This window comes from Eleutherodactylus coqui, unplaced genomic scaffold (assembly GCF_035609145.1).
Source record: "Eleutherodactylus coqui strain aEleCoq1 unplaced genomic scaffold, aEleCoq1.hap1 HAP1_SCAFFOLD_48, whole genome shotgun sequence".
Taxonomy (NCBI): domain Eukaryota; kingdom Metazoa; phylum Chordata; class Amphibia; order Anura; family Eleutherodactylidae; genus Eleutherodactylus; species Eleutherodactylus coqui.
The window spans coordinates 671,873-685,527 of record NW_027102367.1 but is presented as its reverse complement, the minus strand read 5'-3'; the positions used below and the strand labels follow the sequence as shown (position 1 = coordinate 685,527).

General features: G+C 47.2%; 1 protein-coding gene across 1 annotated transcript; it reads right to left on the bottom strand.

Annotated features, from left to right (window-relative positions):
* Positions 1–2,687: 2,687 nt before the first annotated feature.
* Positions 2,688–13,137, bottom strand: LOC136602437 (protein kinase C delta type-like). Its single transcript, XM_066588869.1, has 7 exons — positions 13,095–13,137; positions 12,799–12,918; positions 12,597–12,704; positions 4,312–4,592; positions 3,247–3,540; positions 2,911–3,054; positions 2,688–2,786 (listed from the first exon to the last, which is right to left on the bottom strand). The coding sequence occupies exons 1-7, from the start codon at positions 13,135–13,137 to the stop codon at positions 2,688–2,690; spliced, it is 1,089 nt and encodes a 362-aa protein (XP_066444966.1).
* Positions 13,138–13,655: the final 518 nt, after the last annotated feature.

Below are 13,655 nucleotides of genomic sequence, written 5' to 3'. Positions count from 1 at the left end.
ATCATCCTGTCATAATCACCTGTCTACCATAGCTGTGTGCTCCGCAGATACTGTGCTCATTCCGGAGTGTTTGTCAGACTTTCAGGATGTATTCTCCAAAAAACTGTCTAAGGCTCTACCTCCTCATAGGGAGTGGGACTGTGGGATTGATCTGGTTCCCGACAGTCCCATCCCTAAGGGAGCCATTTTCAATTTGTCAGGCCGTGAGCATGAAGCCCTCAAGTCCTATGTCTCGGAGGCTCTGGCCAACCGACATATCCGGCAGTCCAGGTCCCCCGCCGGGGCAGGTCTCTTCTTTGTAGAGAAGAAGGACGGGACACTAAGGCCTTGTGTGGATTATTGGGCCTTGAATAAAATCACTGTGAAGAACCAGTGCTCCTTGCCCCTAATTCCTGACTTGTTGAATCAGGTGGTAGGGGCCCACTGGTTCTCCAAACTGGACTTGCGGGGGGCTTACAATTTAATTCGCATTAGAGAGGGAGATGAATGGAAGACGGCGTTCAACACCCCATTAGGACATTTTGAATGTCTGGTCATGCCTTTTGGACTTTGTAATGCCCCCGCTGTGTTTCAGGGTTTTATGAACGCAGTCTTCCACGACTTCCTGGGGGTATTTCTGGTCATCTATCTTGACGACATTCTGGTATACTCGCCTGACTGGGACTCACATGTGCGGCACCTGAGGTTGGTCCTGACCCGTTTACGCGAGTATCAACCTTTTGTCAAGTTAGAGAAATGCACATTTGGTTCTAAACAAGTATCCTTCCTTGGTTATGTGATCTCACCCACAGAGATTCAGATGGAGTCTGATAAAGTAGCAGCAATCTCCCAATGGGTCAGACCCGACAACCTCAAGGCTCTCCACCGGTTCCTAGGTTTTGCAAATTTTTACCGCAAATTCATTAGGAATTACTCAGTTATTGCTCAACCTCTGACCGACCTGACTAAGAAGGGAGCCGACTTGGTAAAGTGGTCGACTGCAGCCCTTGAGGCCTTTAGCCGTCTAAAAAAGGCATTCACGAGTGCCCCGATGCTAATACAGCCGGACGCACAACTACCCTTTTTTATTGAGGTAGACGCGTCTGAAGTGGGGACAGGAGCAGTATTGTCGCAGGAAGTCAGTGGGAGGTCTGGCTATAGCCCATGTGCGTTCTTTTCGCGAAAGTTCAATTCAGCAGAGCGCAACTACGATGTGGGTAACCGTGAATTATTGGCTATCAAATGGGCTCTGGAAGAGTGGCGACACCATCTTGAGGGTGCTAGACACACAATTACCGTATATACTGATCACAAGAATCTGGTATATCTCGCCAATGCGAAAAGACTCTCAGCCCGTCAAGCCAGGTGGGCATTGTTCTTCGCCAGGTTTAATTTCGTCGTGACATATATCCCAGGAGAGAAGAACGTGAAGGCGGACGCCATGTCACGGAGTTTCGGGGTACCAGATAGTGAGACCATGACTCCCGAGAATATCTTGGGCCCCGGCGTGGTGGTGGCAGCTGTAGAGTCTAACTTCGTCCCTCAACTACAGGATGCTCAGCGGGACGCTCCTTCGGGGGTGCCGGAGGGCAGATGGTTTGTGCCAGAGACCCTACGCCCTAGAGTCATGGATGAGTCTCACTCGTCGGTTCTCGCCGGGCATCCAGGGTTCCAGGGGACCCTGGAGCTTTGTTCCAGACACTTCTGGTGGCCAGGCATGTCTCAGGAGATCCGCAACTTTGTGAGGGGTTGCTCGGTCTGTGCTCGCAATAAGAGTCGGCGGCGTCCTCCGGAGGGTCCTCTGAGACCGCTACCGGTTCCTTCCAGCCCATGGTCGCACTTATCAGTAGATTTCATCACGGACCTACCAGAATCCCAGAAGTGCACCACTATCTTAGTGGTGGTCGACCGGTTCTCAAAGATGGCACATTTTGTGGCGTTAAAAAAGCTACCCCTCCTTTACAATTTTTGTAAAGGAAATAATTTGCCTACATGGGGTATTTTTAAGGTCTTTAGTATAGTGCACATGTCTATGATTCTACATGGCGCAGATGTTGTGGCGCCGGTACTTACCGCCAGCTGGGTGGTACTGCTGGCACACTCCTAAGGGGTCCCACGGTGTCTTTTCTCCTGATGTACTCATGGGGGCTCAGGAGGACCGCTCGCTCTGGTGGTTGTAAAGCCGGAGTCCAAGAGGGTCTTCAAGTTGGAGAATGAAAACCCTCTGAACATGGCCTGGTCTTTAGCTGATGGGCGGAAGTCCTTGGCCTCTGCTGCTTCCACGGCGTCCAGGTGGAATGGCTGAAGATGTTGAGGTTTAGATGACTGCAAGAAAAGAAAATACTATTCTGATTATGGTGAGAAGGGTTTTCCCATGTAAGACAAACTACGGACGTGTTTGCTGACTGCATTCGAATCAGTGGGATTGAGCTGCAATACCAGGCATAACCACTAAACGATATATGACGCTGTGCCTGATATACAAGGAAAATGCTGCAGCGCTCACTTTTCACTGTTCTAATATTGATGACCTATCCTAAGAATAAGTCATCAATATTTAAAGTTTGGGGTTTTCCAGTTGTGAACTATTGATGGTCCATCCTCTAGATAGGCAATCAGTAGTAGATCAGGGAGGGAGTCCCTCACCATCCAGGATCTAGTACAATTCTGCTCATTTACTTTCCTCAGGGATGTGCGGTGGGGGCACTCTAAGGGATTCCAGAGTCCCAGTCGATCAGCTGGAAGAACAGGTGCTTTCGGATGTTTCTGTTGACTCCGAGACGCTTGGCTGGGTTCTTTTTGAGGAGCTGAAATGAGAAATGTCACTGTTATTACTGACTATAATTACAAGAATCTGACTAGAAAAGGCAATAAAAGCATCACAAATTATTACAACATTAGAACTCAAAGAAATAAAAGTAACACTCTTACCTGTAAGATGATGTTCTTCGCTCCGGAGGTGGACTCATTAATGAGTTTTGGTTTATACTCACGCTCGCCAGTAATCATTTTATTCATGATGACTCCAAATGAAAACCAATCGACGGCGGCGTTGTATTCCTCTCCGGCGTCCATCTGCCATAAACAGTAAACAGTAGGTTGGGAAATAAGTTTTACATCATTACATGGGATCTGGGCACTGCACTAGGCGAGCGCTGAGACCGCAGTCCTCTATACCATCCCTGGACTGCTGTCTCCAGGATCCATGACCCAAGAACATTAATACACTTATGGCAAAGAATAGTATAAAGAGTCTATTCCTCTCACCTCAGGAGCAATATAGCCTTCGGTCCCAGCATGATCGGTGGCCGTTCGGTCTCCGTGCATGTTCTCCAAGGCAAGACCGAAATCTGTGATCTTCACATGGCCCGTCTCAGCCACCAGGATGTTCTCGGGCTTCAGATCTCTGTGGATGATCCCCTTGGCGTGGAGGTGCTGGATGCCGCACACCATCTCTGCAGCGTAGAATCTGGTGCTGTTGACATCGAGCCGTCCCTTCGACTGCAGGAGTTGGTCCAGGTCCCCGCAGCTCAGATACTCCAGTCCGAGTAGAACGTGCGTCTGTAATGTAGAAGAGACATATGAGAAGGTACAGGTCCATACAATGGAAGAATCTGTCTCAAAATGGCCGCTAGATACAAAATGGAGCATTATAAGATGTAAATAAGCTTGTGTGTAGTGAAACAATAATTAAAGCAGAAATAACTTGCAGAGCATGGCATTCGGTGCAATGTCTAATGATTTGTTTTTTTTCTATTCATCCGAGAACATTTGCCTGGTACAGTCGCTATCAGAAGAGACTCCCCCACTCCTGAGCTATGGGAAAAGAGCAAATCGTGCTGATATGACGCTGCGATCATCCAAACTCCAAGGGAGGACGGGATAACGTCCGGGAGGAGTAATCATTTGAAGGACATTTCACATATTTATTCTCACTGCGCTGATTGTTGAACAAAGCACAATTCTTGACGTTTTTTCTAACCCAATGAAATTAACCCCATGACTAATGATGACGTATTCCTTTCCTGTATTTAGAACTATACTCAGTCAATAAACGCTCAGAGTATGTACGCCTAAAGCAGAGTGAGCTATATACTTGCCGTGGCTCTCTCTCCGTATCTGAGGAGAACTAGAAACCGACTCTGGTGTGGTTCTTGGCCTCCGTGCTGCAGCGGATACGAATTGATTTGGAACCCAAGACTTGAAAGGTTAATGTGACCTAGCGGTCCTTAACACATATAAGGAGGTTGGTTAGTATGACGTTATATTACAAAGTCCACATCTACGGGGCACATAGCGGTGAAGTTTGCAGATGTGCGATAAGAACTATACCTTGGTCTGAAATGCGAATTCTGCATGGACGAGGAAGGGACTCCCAATCGTAAGCTGCAGAACACGGTGCTCCACCATCACATCCGCCATCTCCACTTCCGCTAGCAGGGCTTTCTTCCTGATGACCTTCACTGCGAATTGCTGGCAGGTAGCGGTGTCCTCTGCCAGCACGACTTCCCCGTAGGCTCCCCGGCCGAGTACATGTTGGAACCGCAGTCTCTCTCGGATGGTCGTAGAGGTGGTGCTTCCTGAGCCAATTGGCCAAACACCGCTGGGTCCTCCTAACAGGGAGCAGAATAGTAGAAGTGGTGATGTTTGTAATATCTGCTGCACATTATTCACACTGATGGGAATAATGTACATGTGTAATGTATATGTGGTGTAGATATTTTCGAATATACATACAGAAGCAGTAAATACTACCTTAAGGGCCGCTTCACATGAGCGTATACGCAAAAGCTCTCTCCAATGCAACGTATTTGCACATAACAAGGTTGTTGAGGTTGATTTGCAGTCATGCCTAGTACTGTACTTTTTGTGCACACGGGGCCAGGTCACGTGACACCCCCTTCCATGGATTAAAAGGCTATTTATCCTAATGAAGTCCAGATGTGTTTTTTAGCAGTTTTGCACAGTGTTTTACGCATTCCCCTGGCATATTTGCGCACCTATGACTTTAGACTTCTATGAGGGGCATTTGCTACGCAAAACACAGAAAGATGGAGCAGAACCTAATTTTTTGCGTGTAACAAGATGGCGCACCACCACACTACCAACCGAGCCGTGATAGAATATCTCCATGATGGTCTGCCAAAATGCTGGATAGGATGGAGAGGTGCTGTTGAATTCCCTCTCTGTTCCCCTGATGTAACCCCCCTAATGTCTACCTGTGGGGAGCCCTAACGGATGTGGTATACCGTGGAAAACCAGCTACACTGGCTGCACTATGGAAAGAAACTGAAACTTAATGCAGATCAATCCCTGCGGACGCTGTAACCAGTGTTCTTCATGCAGAATCCATTTTCTCCCTTTTTCCTTGGGCTATCTGATAACACATTTATATCATAGTGTACCCTTAGAAGTCCAAGTTGTTGCATATTTTTTCCTATCCATAAACATCCTTATTCAGGATCGCTGATCCTCTTGGCCACAATCGGCCTTCAGGGATTCCTGTCTAGTTGTGTAAATGTGGTATCCTGGTCTTGGGTTCCAAATTAATTCTGTATTTTTGTCTGTCAATCACTTTCACGTTCATTCCAGTATCTACTTGGTCTGACGTGGATTATGTGTGTTCAAGTGCCCTGGTTTTTAATAGTATCTCAATAAAGTTTGGTTTTAGACATCTAATATAGGGGACATTATTGCAACTGGGGCTAATACAGGGGACACTATTACTACTGAGGCCACTGTGGGGGTCACTATTGCTACTGGTGCCACTGTGGAGGTTACTGTTACTACTGGGGCTAATATGGGGGACACTTACTACTGAGGTCACTATTACTACTGGGGCTAATATAGCCGACACTATTACTACTGAGGCCACTGTGGGGGTCACTATTGCTACTGGTGCCACTGTGGAGGTTACTGTTACTACTGGGGCTAATATGGGGGTCACTATTACTACTGAAGCCACTATAGAAGTCACTATTACTACTGGATAAGAAAAGTCAATTATAAAAACCCTGCGCTGGTTGGACAGCCTAATGACAATATTCAGCAGTCACTGGTGACCCTCATATCCAAATGAGAAGAGAAGAATAATGTGTGTATAAATAAAGTTGATTGAAGCGCACCCCCATGTAAGGGAAGGCGTTATTGTTAATTTAACACTGTAGTGACCCCACAGCTGCATTGAGCGCATAGGCGTGGCGTCACGGGTTGCTGGGGTCGCCATGGTGACCCGGCCTCTGCGCTCAGGGGGCCCAAAGGCCGCCCTACGCCATACCTACATGCACATTCAGTGCATTAATGGGTGGCCGTTTTGTGTGCAGCATGATTCCAATCAGGCTGCATGCAGAACGGCCAGCCCAAGTGTAGCCCGGCAGAGCAGGGGGGAGGAGGAGGAGGGAGGAAGTCACATGGGCCGGCAGGGCACAATGATCATGTGCTGTCCCCTGCTTCCTGCTGAACGTGGAGTTGCAGCGTCGGGGTAAGTCTGTCCCTGTCTGTCCCTGTCTACTGCATGCAGGTTCTAAGGCCGCTCTCACACACGTGTTCAGAAAACGCAGCTTGAAATAGTGACCAGAATTTTAAGCCGTGTTTTCTAACACCGGTTACAGCGTTTGACGGCGCTTTTTAATGCACCCCATCATTGTGGTGGGTGATGAGGTGTGTTAAAACCACGAAAACGCAAAAATAGAACAGACAGCTCTGAAAAATCACAGTGATAGGGACACCGCGTTCCAGCGCGGATGTGAGTAAGCTCATTGATATCTATGGGAGTGTTGTACCGCGGTTAGTACGGCACTCGGGGCGCTGTGCTCATAGCGGTAAAAAGCGGTGTGTGTGAGAGTGGCCTGCGGAGCTACAAACAAATTTTCATGTGCAGGAAAGATTACATAAAGGGGCAGATCATGTTTGCAGCACGATCTAGGTATGAGTATGGGGGAGTGTGGGGTGGAGGCCCCAGGGGGGGGCCCCGAGCGGAACTTTTGCACCCGGGCCCCTGAGCCCTTAGGTACGCCCCTGATTGAGTGTGTTTTCTCTCCAGTACTTCTATGGAGAAGGAACGCGCAGCCACAATGACGTCGATACCCAGACATCGGCACACTATGTCCTCTGCCCTCCGAATGGAACACAATATGCGTAGCAGCCGGAGATTAGCAGTAGAGACAGCGAGGACGTAATGACGTCACCAGGGGATACACTGGAAGAATGACCTCAGGATGGAGCGCAATGAGCGTTCTTGCAGGAGACTAACAACGATGACAGCAACGTGTGGATGTAATGACGTTACTAGGTGACGTACCAGTAGAACCGCCCCTCTCTCCTGTAGCAGATACAGGAACATGTGCTAACTACCTACACAATCATATGGGGTAAATATGAATACTATACTATGTTTGTTTATGTATGGCTTAATAAAGGGACTGTTATGCACAGAAACGTGTTGCCAACTTCATCTATATACCGTCTGGAACATCGCATCTATACCTTCTATATACCTTGATGTACCATCACTAGGAGGGGCTGCTGTAGTTACCATATCCCCCTCCTTCAAAGAAAGTGCCAATTACTTCTCTGGATATTGTCACCAGTGACCGCTGGATATTGTTATTACCTGTCCTACCAGCCAGGGTTTATATAAGTGACTGTTTCTTTTCTAATCTATATGTCAGGGAGGTCCCCTCATTGGAGAGCTCCCCCGTAATCCGTATAGCTCTCCCCTTCTACAGTGGATACCACCGGTGTAGGAAACCACCTATTAGACATATATCCAGGACCACAGGTGAGACACCTGGAGATCCACACTGGGTCCAGGTCTTCACACCAGGTGAGTCCTGATCCTTTATATCCCAAGGCACTTTCCTGCGGCTATATAGACTATTACTACTGGGGCTGATATAGGGGACACTATTACTACTGGGGTTAATGTAGGGGACACTATAACTACTGGGGTTAATGTAGGGGACACTATTACCACTGGGGCTAATATAGGGGACACTATTACTACTGGGTTTAATATAGGGGACACTATTGCTACTGAGGCCTTTATGGAAAGTCACTATTACTACTGGGGCTAATATAGGGGGCACTATTACTACTGAGAGTGGAGAAGGCGCAACACTCCAGGTTAAAGCAAGTAGGAAGTGACCAAAGGTGTGGAACACTTCTCTTATTTCATAATTGGGACCCACCAATAGCTTGTATATTTTAAACACCAACCAAACTGATGAAGGGGTTATCCCCGAAACGCATTTTCATAAGCTTATCACGTACTTTATTAAATAAAAGAAGTTTTCCACACCTTTGGTCACTTCCTACTTGCTTTAACCTGCAGTGTTGCGCCTTCTCCACTACCCGTTTTTAGTCCTATTCTCTTGCTCTATCACCCCCCCCCCCAGGTGGTGCGTCATCTGGTCAGGCAGCACCTCCACTATTGAAGTTACCACTCCACTCTCTTCACCACGTATTTAGTATTATTGTTCACACGACTGTACGCGTTTGGCTCCAGCCTTTTCTTTCCTCCTCGTCCACAACTATTACTACTCTGTGGAAGTCACTATTACTACTGTGGCTAATATAGGGAACACTATTACTACTGGGTCTAATATAAGGGACACTATAACTGCGGGGTTTAATATATGGCACACTATTACTACTGGGGTTAATATAGGGGACACTATCACAACTAGGGTTAATATAGGGGACACTATTACTAATGAGGCCTCTGTGAAAGTCACTATTACTACTGTGGCTAATATAGGGGACACTATTACTACTGGGGCTAATATAGGGGACACTATTACTGCTGAGGCCACTATGGAGGTTACTATTACTACTTGGGCCAATATAGGGGACGCTATTGCTACTGACGCCACTCTGCACGTGGCAGCAAAACTCAACTTGACTTACAGTATGGAAAAGCACACAGTGGAAATGCTGCGCAATGTCCGAATTGGAAATTTCTGCACCAAATTCCATAGCATTTCCGCATCCAAAAAATAGTAAAAATCTGCTTCATTGGTGCAGATTCAGACTAGAAATCAGCTGTGTATCCGCAGCTGATTTCGTACTATGCGGCGCCCCCCTCGCCTCCTTTTGTAGGTTTCCTGCCATCAGCGCCCCCTGGCTTCCGGTCCCAGCGGCCTGGTCAGGCAGGACGCCGCTGGTTAGGTGAGGCCAGTACAGGCCGCTGGGAACCAGAAGCCAGGGAGCGCTGACAACGGGAAGCCTTTGGAGGAGGCGAGGGGAGCGTAGCATAGTATGAAATTAGCTGCGGGTATGCAGCTGATTTCCAGTCAAAATCCGCACCATTGGTAATCCTGTGCTCCAACTTGGAAAAAGTTGTCCCTATCTGTCCCTATCTGTCCCTATCTACTGCATGCAGGTTCTAAGGCCGCTCTCACACACGTGTTCAGAAAACGCAGCTTGAAATAGTGACCAGAATTTTAAGCAGTGTTTTCGAACACAGGTTACAGCGTTTGACGGCGCTTTTTAATGCGCCCCATCATTGTGGTGGGTGATGAGGTGTGTTAAAACCATGAAAACGCAAAAATAGAACAGACAGCTCTGAAAAATCACAGTGATAGGGACACCGCGTTCCAGCGCGGATGTGAGTAAGCTCATTGATATCTATGGGAGTGTTGTACCGTGGTTAGTACGGCACTCGGGGCACTGTGCTCATAGCGGTAAAAAGCGGTGTGTGTGAGAGTGGCCTGCGGAGCTACAAACAAATTTTCATGTGCAGGAAAGATTACGTAAAGGGGCAGATCATGTTTGCAGCACGATCTAGGTATGAGTATGGGGGAGTGTGGGGTGGAGGCCCCAGGGGGGGGCCCCGAGCGGAACTTTTGCACCCGGGCCCCTGAGCCCTTAGGTACGCCCCTGATTGAGCGTGTTCTCTCTCCAGTACTTCTATGGAGAAGGAACGCGCAGCCACAATGATGTCGATACCCAGACATCGGCACACTATGTCCTCTGCCCTCCGAATGGAACACAATATGCGTAGCAGCCGGAGATTAGCAGTAGAGACAGCGAGGACGTAATGACGTCACCAGGGGATACACTGGAAGAATGATCTCAGGATGGAGCGCAATGAGCGTTCTTGCAGGAGACTAACAACGATGACAGCAACGTGTGGATGTAATGACGTTACTAGGTGACGTACCAGTAGAACCGCCCCTCTCCCCTGGAGCAGATACAGGAACATGTGCTAACTACCTACACAATCATATGGGGTAAATATGAATACTATGCTATGTTTGTTTATGTATGGCTTAATAAAGGGACTGTTATGCACAGAAACGTGTTGCCAACTTCATCTATATACCGTCCGGAACATCGCATCTATACCTTCTATATACCTTGATGTACCATCACTAGGAGGGGCTGCTGTAGTTACCATATCCCCCTCCTTCAAAGAAAGTGCCAATTACTTCTCTGGATATTGTCACCAGTGACCGCTGGATATTGTTATTACCTGTCCTACCAGCCAGGGTTTATATAAGTGACTGTTTCTTTTCTAATCTATATGTCAGGGAGGTCCCCTCATTGGAGAGCTCCCCCGTAATCCGTATAGCTCTCCCCTTCTACAGTGGATACCACCGGTGTAGGAAACTGCCTATTAGACATATATCCAGGACCACAGGTGAGACACCTGGAGATCCACACTGGGTCCAGGTCTTCACACCAGGTGAGTCCTGATCCTTTATATCCCAAGGCACTTTCCTGCGGCTATATAGACTATTACTACTGGGGCTGATATAGGGGACACTATTACTACTGGGGTTAATGTAGGGGACACTATAACTACTGGGGTTAATGTAGGGGACACTATTACCACTGGGGCTAATATAGGGGACACTATTACTACTGGGTTTAATATAGGGGACACTATTGCTACTGAGGCCTTTATGGAAAGTCACTATTACTACTGGGGCTAATATAGGGGGCACTATTACTACTGAGAGTGGAGAAGGCGCAACACTCCAGGTTAAAGCAAGTAAGAAGTGACCAAAGGTGTGGAACACTTCTCTTATTTCATAATTGGGACCCACCAATAGCTTGTATATTTTAAACACCAACCAAACTGATGAAGGGGTTATCCCCGAAACGCATTTTCATAAGCTTATCACGTACTTTATTAAATAAAAGGAGGAGTTTTCCACACCTTTGGTCACTTCCTACTTGCTTTAACCTGCAGTGTTGCGCCTTCTCCACTACCCGTTTTTAGTCCTATTCTCTTGCTCTATCACACCCCCCCAGGTGGTGCGTCATCTGGTCAGGCAGCACCTCCACTATTGAAGTTACCACTCCACTCTCTTCACCACGTATTTAGTCTTAATATAAGAGAGGGCACCCCTGCTGAGTGCCATTACTGATATCAATTGGTTTACAGCTTTTCCCATTTAACTGGACCTGTGGCGTGGGGATATTATATAGGGCCATTATCCAATTTAATAATCTGCTACCTAATCCTATCTTTTCTTGGCCTTCAAAAACGCCCGACTTACTTGGTCAAAAGTGTTCTCGACATTACCTGCAAGCTATTCATCTCTCGCACTTTTCCTATCAAGTAAAGTGTGCTGATTGTATTGTCTCTGGCCTCTCTCCCAGGGAAAAATCCCACCTGGTCCTGATGAATGAGCACCTGAGTGATAAAAGTTTTGTAGTAATAGTTCCTGTGGCAATAGTTTTCACAAAAAGTTTAGTATCTATATTCAGGAGGGAAATCGGGTGATAATTCCCGCATGACATGGGATCTCTGCCGGGAGGGCCTGTGATGGAAAGGGGCAATTCCCCGATACCACGTTAAAGGCCCTACCCAGGGGAGAGACTATGAGATCCCTGCAGGTTTTATAAAATCTGGGGGTAAAGCCATCAGGGCCGGGACTTTTTCCTATTTTTAAGTTCTTAATTTCCTTCAGAATTTCTGATTCTAGCATGTCTTCCTCTAATGTCGCCGATCTTTCTGCCGTGATCACAGACAAAGCGTCATTCTGTAAATATTGATAGATCACAGACGTATCCACCGCCCCCTCTATATTATATAACTCGCCATAGTAGCTGCTGAAGCACTCTAGGATATCATTTGTCGCATGTATTTTCCCTTTATCAGTTCATTGCAAAAATGTAGGACTGTTTTTCCAGAGGATTTAGTGCCCTTTCCAACCATTTATTACCGTACTTGTAACCCCCCCTTTAGTCTACCTCATATGCACAAATGTGCCCTATCCATAATCCTCAATATTTGTTGTTGTAGAGTCGAAATCTCTGCATTTAAAGATGGGGAAGCGTTTGACTTATTAGCTTGTTCTGTCTTATCCAGCCGAGAAATCAAGTCCGGCAAGTTACCCATCCTATCCTTCTTGAGCCTTGCCCTGTGTGAGATAAAGATGCCCCTCAGAACATACTTCAAGGCTTCCCATTGGATAGTCAGGCATGTAGTGTCTGTCTTGTGGATCTCCGCAAAAGTCTCTATTGTCTGTCTGACCTCCTGAAGGCAGCAAGCCTCACCTAAGAGATTGTCATTGAGTCTCCAAGAGTTCGCCCCCCCCTTCCCCTGCTCCCCTGTCCCAGCAAGGCCCCATAGACAGGTATGTGGTCTGACCATATAAAATTACCCATGAAGCATCTAGGATCCAAGTCCAGGAGACCATCTGAGACTAAAATGTAGTCCAACCAACCATAACTATTATGAGTGGCGGAGTGAATGGCTGTAGTCCCTGACCCTAGGATGAAGAATCTTCCAAAGGTCAATGAGTCACAGCTCAGACAATCGTCTCCGTAGTCTATGCAAGGCCACCAGGAAGGGCCCAGACTTACCCGAGGATGTATCCTGATCAGTGTCCAAGCCAACATTGAAATCCCCTCTGAGAATGATATTAGAACCCGAGGCAAACTGCGCCAGCTCCCCCAGCATACAACAGTCAAATGAAACCTGACCTGTATTGGGAGAATAGATATTATCCACTGTGAGAATACGACATCCAAGATTCAGTTTAAGGAAAATAAATCTACCCTTGCTATCCACCCTGGAGTCCATAACTCTATGTGGGAGGCTCTTATGGATTGCTACAGACACTCCGCATACCCTCCTTTCAGGATGCACTCTAGGATACCAGCTTGTGTAATATCTGTCATTCCCCTTGGGGAGATGGCCATCTCTGAAGGGTGTCTCCTGAAAGAGGGCTATCAGGACTTGTTTCTTGTGTAAATGTACCAGAATCTGGCTCCGCTTAGCAGAAGCATTCAGACCCCTGACATTATATGAACAAAAAGAAAGGCTAGTCATGGCGGTGGTTCAGAAACTGTAAGGAGAATTCTTGTGGCAGCCAGCATGCGAGGGACTAGCGAGGCAGTAATAAGAGAAAAGTGAAGAAACAGATAGAAGGGAAAAGAACATAAAGTAGGATGACCGAAGACATTCATTCTGTCGATCGGAGCATAGAATCCCAATCTCACAGGGTGGGAAACCAACCCTAGGTCAGTTATAGATGACACTGAAGTATCATCAGCCCAGGGGGAAAGAAGTCTAGGGTGCCAAAACAGACCCGCCCTCCCACCACCCCCGCCAGAAAACTATGTAACAAATTGGTTACATATTTTAAAGGCTCTCAGAGAATATGGAGCTTGAAATGAACTGTTATGTATTGTAATACCACAATACCAACATTGTCAAA

What these genes read in the sequence shown, in the direction of transcription:
- LOC136602437 (XM_066588869.1), bottom strand. Translation starts at nt 13,137, where the DNA reads ATGGCCATCTCCCCAAGGGGAATGACAGATATTACACAAGCTG. An exon ending in GGATCCTAGATGCTTCATGG is followed by an intron (nt 4,593 to 12,596) that starts GTAATTTTATAT and finishes GCTCCCTGTTAG; the next exon opens with GAGGACCCAGCGGTGTTTGG. An exon ending in AATTCGCATTTCAGACCAAG is followed by an intron (nt 3,541 to 4,311) that starts GTATAGTTCTTA and finishes TCTACATTACAG; the next exon opens with ACGCACGTTCTACTCGGACT.